The sequence below is a fragment of the Rhamphochromis longiceps genome, linkage group LG4 (assembly GCF_057381845.1).
Source record: "Rhamphochromis longiceps isolate RC_006_pf linkage group LG4, R_longiceps_female_GT1.1, whole genome shotgun sequence".
NCBI classification, from domain to species: Eukaryota; Metazoa; Chordata; class Actinopteri; order Cichliformes; family Cichlidae; genus Rhamphochromis; species Rhamphochromis longiceps.
In genome coordinates this window covers 21,770,980-21,779,360 of record NC_140560.1, presented here as the reverse complement: position 1 = coordinate 21,779,360, position 8,381 = coordinate 21,770,980, and the positions used below count along the sequence as shown (strand labels likewise).

At 43.2% G+C, this 8,381-nt stretch overlaps 1 protein-coding gene across 1 annotated transcript; it reads right to left on the bottom strand.

Annotated features, from left to right (window-relative positions):
* Positions 1-6,783: 6,783 nt before the first annotated feature.
* On the bottom strand, positions 6,784-8,381 carry rps2 (ribosomal protein S2). Its single transcript, XM_085403790.1, has 6 exons — positions 8,212-8,381; positions 8,034-8,123; positions 7,799-7,906; positions 7,350-7,683; positions 6,986-7,077; positions 6,784-6,908 (listed from the first exon to the last, which is right to left on the bottom strand). The coding sequence occupies exons 1-6, from the start codon at positions 8,344-8,346 to the stop codon at positions 6,828-6,830; spliced, it is 840 nt and encodes a 279-aa protein (XP_085259916.1). The 5' UTR covers positions 8,347-8,381; the 3' UTR covers positions 6,784-6,827.

The following is an 8,381-nucleotide window of genomic DNA, read 5'->3' as shown; positions in this document are numbered from 1 at the left end:
GTGGAGAGTTCATCATCTATTATAAAAGACAGTCCACATGGATACTTAAACTATAAACACATTCTTGGGTCATAATTGTCATGTGGACATAGATGTGTTATACAAGTTGAGGATGTAGGTAAAATATTAATTTCATTGTTACATTGTTGGGTTTTTTTGTCTATTTAAAATTTAATTATTATTATGCATATTTATATTTGAGCAGACAAATGTTGCTAATCTAGCATGGCATGTGAAAGGTTCATAACTCTATCTCCAAAAGTTGATTCTGTTCATCTGGACGTAGCGTTTTGTGGGAGAAACGTTTTGTCTCTCATCCAAGTGACTTCTTCAGTCTCAGCTGATTACACTTTGTTAGGCCACTATCCTAAGACATGATCAACTTGGGTGTCCCACCTGAAGGCTAAGCTTCTGCTAGTTTAGCTTTTAGAGTCACTGAGGGATGCAAGCCCCTGACAACGTTAAGGTGGCAATCCCTCAGGGGGAAACCAGAAAAACAAAACAACAAAAAATTAAATATCGCTCATCAGATTCTTCTAACAACTAAAAACATAATATTTACCTTAATTGGGTGGCCTATATCAAATATATTCAAGCCCAACTGTTAGGTTGAAATTGTTACATGTTGCCAATATTGTACTTAAATTTGTAAGCCTTGCCTTAAACTGTATGATCAAAGACATTCTTCTGTTTCTGTCCTCCTCCCCGGGCTCAATGGTGGGGGAGGTAATTAGTTATAGTGTTTAACTGCAGACATTGCATGTAAGGTTCTGGATGTCCTTATTTAGTGAGGATGTTTTACTTCTTGCCCTTTATGTCCTCACCTGTGCTTGCACCTGTGCCATATAAAGGGTGAGGGGAGATGACCCTTTGTGATCAGCAGGAAGTCACACAAAAACACCCACATCCACACAACACTCACTCACGTGCACATGCATATACGCACACACGATTGCATATGCATACACACACACACACACTCAGTGCCCTAGTTTTATGATGCACCATAGGGGGGGGGTTTATAATGTGTGTTTGCATAAACTGTGTGTCACAGAATAAAAGGCTGCAGGGGAAGCTGGGTTTTTGGAGTGGTCTGAGACTGAAGGCAGAGGTGCTGCTCTGAGATCCTCCCCTTGCTAGCGAGTAAAACTGGTTGAGCTGTCTTGCTTTGTTCACAGGAATAAGTCTGAACTAGCGGGCCTGCTGAAGTGCAGACCCAACACCTACAATAACACTTTTCAGTATTTACAATATTGACAAAACTAAAAAGGGTAGGCCACGTTATAAAAAAGGCAATTCAAAAACTCTTGGTTAATTATCTCACGAGTCACTTTTACTCCCGTCAGCTACCACACAGACAATTTCTTTGTTTATGTCACGGGGTGAAATGGACAAGTTCACCTAAGTGTTTTTATTTTGCATGTGTTGCATGTGCATGTGTTTTTTTAGTTTCAATATTTTAATAATGTACAGTGTTTTGTTCTTATATTTTATTGCATGTTTTATTGTGTCCTGGGGAGACTACACCCCCTCCTGATCACTAAGGAGGTCACAGAGGCCAATAAGAGGGCCTGGCAGGACAGAGAGCAAGAGAGTAGTGGTGCACTGGATCACGGTTTATTCGTAATCCGAACTGATCCCACTCCACGGTTCAGCGCGCACGTGATCCGAAGATTCGAAAAAGAAGAAAAAAAAGTATGTGTATGGTGCACGTGGTGGGTCTGTCAAGCGATAGTTATGGCCAGCGATAGTTATGGCCAGCGCTAGCGGTCCAAGTGGAGGAGCAGAGGAGTTTGCGGAATTTAAGCAGCCCTTTGCTGCCCAATCCGACCGGGCTAAAGCTATTACAAAAGCTATTGGTGTGTTTAGCTGCAGACGGGAGGCCGTATTCCGTTGTGCAAAACAAGGGGTTTAAACTATGATGAACGTGCTTGAGCCACGCTATGATATCCCATTCAGGGCTCTAGACTAACTTTTTGACATGGGCGCACCGGTACACCTAACTTAAAAAATTTAGGCGTACCGGCACAAAAGTTAGGCGCACTCAAATTTTTCAACCACATCGCTTATCACTGCAGTTTTACATGTGCACTTTCTTTGGGGGGTAAGTCCATACAGACAATATTCATTTCTAAATTATTAACTAACAAACTTGTGCTTAAAGTGCTTTGTCAATATTGTAGAAAATGTTAAACTTAATCATCATCTTGGCCTCCTCTGACGACCTGTTTGCTGCTGTCTGTTGCTGAAAGGCATTGGGGAGAGGGGACACTTGGGCAGTGCATTTCAGACGGTTCAGGCCTTAACAAAAAAGTTATCAATCGTTCTTTTCATCTTTTCTTATTACCCACAGCTACATCCACTTCTGTCGGGCGTAGGCTGCTCACTGGGGCTGGGTATCATCACTGATTTCTATAATCCATTCGATTCCGGTTCTCAAAGTCCTGATTTGATTCACTTTAGCCTCAGACAGTCAGAAATATTATAACTCTGATCATTTATCAGTACTGATACACATGAGACTTCATCAGAATTGTGAACATCACAGCAGATGCCTTTGAGTGAAAGTAACTGAGAATAAAACACAGAAAAACATGAAGGAGAAAACAGCTTTGAGATGGGAAACTGTTCTTGAAGTACACACAGAGAGTGTATGAAGTGTAATTTTTATCGTGGTGTCATCAGAATCGCTAAGCTCCGACAGTGTATCCGTCTATGGGCCGTTGGGTGAGAAAGCCGAGAAAGACAAAGCTGATTCTGATGCGTCGGGTCCGCTCTGTGTTTACGTCTTTGTGTGGAATCCGTTAATGAATCGATATCGCTTTATTCAAACTACTCACCTCTCTCTTCCACCTGCACTTTCAACTGGACCACGGCCAATCAGAGAGGTCCCGCCCCTGACTATCTCTGATTGGTTTAGTCCACGATAGGGGCAAAATGTGTGTCTGTTGTTCACCACACGGAGAGTTGCAGAGATTTTTTATTTGTTTTGTTACCTGAACAGTCGACCAAATTTTTTTTTTTTTTAGTCGCACCACTGAAAAATTTGGTCGCATTTGCGAGCAAATTGGTCGCACTCTAGGGCCCTGCCATTCGCGCCCACTTTAGTGGCAAGATCGTTCCAAGCATGTATGAGCAGGAAAAGATTTAAGTTATGGCTGAACTGTCCCAGGCATCTTTTGTTGCCCTAACTCAGTGGTTCCCAAACTTTTTTTGCAAGGCCCCCCTTGTTTTACAAGAAAAATGCTTGCGCGCAAGCGCACACTCAAACACATCCTGCAACCACACACACCCATATTTTGCTCCATTGCGGTTTATTTCACACCTCAAACATTTAGTAAACAATTAAGCAAATACAAGTAATCTGCAATAAATTACAGGTAGTAAGAAAATAAACTACTAACTCTTTTACGCTACGTTCGCACCTACTTTTGAAAACGCAGCTGTTTCGTCCACACGTAAACGGCGTTTGGAATCACTGAAAACTGAGATTTTTTTAAAACTCCTTTTTTGCGTTTACGTGTGGACGAGGAATACAGAGTTCGTCAGGCAACGTCAAAGGTATGTGACTTTTTTCACGTCACGCTGTGCGCCACGTTATTGTTTACATGAGATGAATTGCGTCTCTCTTCCCACTCTCCGCCCCTTCCCTGCCCCTCTATTTCCCATCCCCTGCTTTTCTCTTCCCACTCCCTGCCCCTTTCCTGCGTTTCTCTTCCCACTTCCTGCCCCTTTCCTGCGTTTCTCTTCCCACTCCCCGCCCCTTTCCTGCGTTTCTCTTCCCACTCCCTGCCCCTTCCCCTGCTTTTCTCTTCCCACTCCCCGCCCCTTTCCTGCGTTTCTCTTCCCACTTCCTGCCCCTTCCCTGCGTTTCTCTTCCCACTCCCCGCCCCTTTCCTGCGTTTCTCTTCCCACTCCCCGCCCCTTTCCTGCATTTCTCTTCCCATTCCCCGCCCCTTTCCTGCGTTTCTCTTCCCACTCCCCGCCCCTTCCCCTGCGTTTCTCTTCCCACTCTCCGCCCCTTCCCTGCGTTTCTCTTCTCACTCCCCGCCCCTTCCCCTGCGCATTTTAAAACTTTTATTTTTGTATTTGAGTGTAGTCCCTGAGGTGGAGCTCTTAGAAACTAGACCTTACATAGGTGCTGATGGTGAAGTGATATATTTAAGATTACTTTATTGCAGTGGTACCAATCACTTTCTTATTGAAACACTTAGTGCATGTGATAAGTGTTTCTATGGGTTGTATTTAGCTGGGGTGGATTTTGTATTTTAAAACAACGGGCACCTGTTTTCTTCAGGTGTGAGCAAGTTATCAGGTAATCAGGTACCATTAAAGGTACATTGTTGTTCGTTAGTGGGCTTTTATTGTGATATTTTACTACACAGTTTTATTACAAACCTTTTATTCTTTTCTTTTAAAATAACAAAATTGGATATATCCTGGCTGATATTGACCCCTTGTCCCGTTTATTCTGGGCTTGTTCCTGAAAGAGCTTTTGGCCTGGAAGCTTGTATGATTTGTAAGCCCCTTTTCTGTGAAATCAGCTTCCAGTTTGGATTCGGGAGGCAGACACTATCTCTACTTTTAAGATTAGGCTTAAAACTTTCCTTTTTGCCAAAGCATATAGTTAGGGCTGGACCAGGTGACCCTGAATCCTCCCTTAGTTATGCTGCAATAGACGTAGGCTGCCGGGGGATTCCCATGATGCATTGAGTTTTTCCTTTCCAGTCACCTTTCTCACTCTCTATGTATTAACAGACCTCTCTGCATTGAATCATATCTGTTGTTAACCTCTGTCTCTCTTCCACAGCATGTCTTTTATCCTGTCTTCCTTCTCTCACCCCAACCGGTCGAAGCAGATGGCCGCCCCTCCCTGAGCCTGGTTCTGCCGGAGGTTTCTTCCTGTTAAAAGGGAGTTTTTCCTTCCCACTGTCGCCAAAGTGCTTGCTCATAGGGGGTCATATGATTGTTGGGTTTTTCTCTTTATCTATTATTGTATTCTACCTTAAATCTAAAGCGCCTTGAGGCGACTGTTGTGATTTGGTGCTATATAAATAAAATTGACTTGAAAAAATTGAATTGAATTGAATTAACAGTGATTGGATGTTTAGCTGGGACGAGGATGAGTGGGGATTCTCTGCCGAGTGCTGTGTGAGGCTGCAGGGAAAGAGCGAACAAGATGCGAAACCTTTCCGCCTTTCCAGTGGATTTTTTTAGCGGCTGTAGTAAATCTTGTCCATATTCAGTTTGTGGGTAATCTATTATTTTCTTTCTCAACTTCTAAAAGGTTGATTTAAGCGTATAGCCGGGCCGATACCAAGCAAGGCAAGGGGGAAAAATAAAAAGAAACAATTTGAAGGTGAAATACAAATGTAAAATCAAAAGGAGTCAAAAATGGCTCGTTATATTTTGGACCTCAGAGGGTTAATCCAACAAATCATGAAAAATTAGGTTTAAATTTGTGTTCATGCAAGTGCAGATTTCTGACATTTTGTTAAGCATGTAACAATTTTAATTTTTTTCTAACAAAAAAAAACAGTGTGAAACTTAAGTTAGAATTTTATTTGTCAATGAGCTGCCCCATGTTGTGTAGCTTTCTGGATTTTATACTTACTGGCCTATATTTACTTATCATACAGGCTATACAGTACATAACATCACATGTTTTCTGTAACTGAAGTGTTTAATTATGTGGGCTACAGAAAACAATTAAGTTATAGACTATTTATATGAAAAATGTGTATACTTACTGCATTTGATTCATTTTAACCATTTGTAACCACCTGCATATGTGTTTGGAAAAAAAGGCTTTGATTTTGCCACCCTCACAAAATTTCTCTAGATCTGCCCCTGGGTGACCCCCCATTAGCAAGCACTTGGCAACACTGGTAAGGTAAAAATTGCTTTTAACAGGAAGAAATAGAAACAGCCTCAGGACGGGGTGGCCAACAGATATGTAATTAATAGACAAATTAGGAAAAACAGTATCTGAGAGAAACATTTTTGTGAAGTATGTAATTTTACATATGTTATGACACAAGTACCATGCAAGCCATAAAGATGTACAAATAAATAAAAGTGATATGCTCTAACTTAACTCCCTAAATAATAGACAGCATTTTGTCACGATTACCCAATAATAACTGTCTCACAAACCTTCAGTACTATCACACTTACGTTTTCAGATGTGTATCAGAGTAATTTCAAACTAAAAGCATAACAAAACAACTACCATAGAATAGCATTATGTGGAGGTGAGTTAGGCATATCACCTATATTCCCTTTCGCTCACGCTGATATCCTATGGTAATCCACCCAACATTTGTCTCAGTCTGATTTGAAAGTATTTAAATTTCCAAATCTCATCCTCCTCAGTGACTCACGTATCATCCCATTTCTAATTTTCATTCCCTTTTCTTGATTATACCTCCCCCCTTTCACCTGCTTCCTACAAGTCACCCCAATACTGTGAAAGTATCCAAGTGATGGACAATGCTCCAAAACCATTTTGACCAGAAGCTGAAAACTAGTTTTATTTCATGATAGCACACAATACGGGATCTGCTGCTCCAAATAATCATTTTAAAGGTTTCAGTATCTTTAAAGTATTTTGATTGGCTAGATAAAGTTAATTTTACTCTGTATTACTGTAGAGGTGACTGCATTAACTGATGCAGTTTCTCCTATTGCCCAACATATCACTTGTGTCTTGTTCAGTTACCGAAGTCTGCACATTTTTGCAGCATACATAGTTTTGTGAGTTAAGCACACGAGACACAGAAGTGGTGTTCCAGAACGTTTATTCAACGATTCCCTATACAAAATGTTTAGGAGGCAGCGGCCTGCACAGCCTGGCCCCTCTGCACAGACACCCTGGTGTGAGTCTTGGCCAGATGGTCAGTGAACTCCTGGAACAAAAAGCAGAAAGCCTGGTTACACAAAATCCTGACATAACCATAACAGCTCATGTTGGCTCTGTACAGACCTGGTAGGGAGACTTTGTGAAGACTGTCTCCTTCCACAGATCAGGGGTCAGGTAGCTGTAAGTCTTGGAGATGGCGTCAAAGGTGGCCTTGGCTGAGGAAGGAATTATAAAGAGTAAGTGTGTGTAGCATGGCGCTCCAGTAACAAAGTACAACAGTCTTGTTGGGGGTAAAAAAATGTTGAGCATTGTAAAAGGGTAACAGGGAAGACCACTAAAACGTCTCCCTGCCGTGCAATACTCAATTCTTTCTCTCCTTTTAACGACAACTACACCACTGCCGAGGTGAAGCTGGGCAGAGCGAGGAGAAACAACCCCCCCCCCACCCAAATACAGTATGCAGATCATGACCCTGGGAGAAGCTTACCAAAGTTGCCGAGGGTGGCGGTGCAGCCCCTGGCAGAGGTGTAGCAATCATCGATTCCAGCCATCATGAGCAGCTTCTTGGGCACTGGGGCAGACACGATGCCGGTACCACGGGGGGCTGGAATGAGACGCACCAGGACAGAGCCGCAGCGGCCAGTCACCTTGCAGGGCACAGTGTGGGGTTTGCCGATTTTGTTACCCCAGTAACCCCTTCTGACAGGGACGATAGACAGCTTGGCCAGGATGATGGCCCCACGGATGGCTGTGGCCACCTCCTTGGAGCACTTCACCCCCAGGCCCACGTGGCCGTTGTAGTCACCAATGGCAACAAAGGCCTGTAGACAAAAAGCAAAAGGCACACAGTGTTAGGCTTAGACAACGCTGATTAACAGGAGAAAAAAAAAAAAAAAAAAAAACACCTTTCTCCTTTGCAAAGGAATCCACACTCACCTTGAACCTGGTGCGCTGACCAGCCCTGGTCTGCTTCTGGACGGGCATGATCTTCAGCACCTCGTCTTTAAGACCAGAACCCAGGAAGAAGTCGATGATCTCAGACTCCTACAGGAAAAGGAGTAAGCATTGAGGGGTTTACGTCACAACAGAAACTGCAGTTCATTCAGACATTTCCACAAGACAAGTAAAATAAAATAAAATATGATTGTTTATGTATGTGAACTGTAGTTACCTTGATGGGCAGAGAGTACAGATAGATCTCCTCCAGGGACTTGATCTTCATGTCCTTAACCAGGCGGCCCAGCTTGGTGACCGGCACCCACTATGACAGGAAAGAAACTCAAGTAAACTACAAAAAGCCAAAATACTAAGTGCTTATGTTCAAAACACTTATTAATCCAAAAACCTACCTCCTTGTCCTCGGACTTGCCGCCCCGTGCACCGCGGCCCCTGCCACGGCCTCTGCCGCGTCCACGGCCCCGACCGCGGCCACCGGCGCCAAAACCTCCGCGAAAACCTCCTCTACCACCGGCGTCGTCCGCCATTTGCTACACGACAAGAAAACAACAAAGACGTTTAG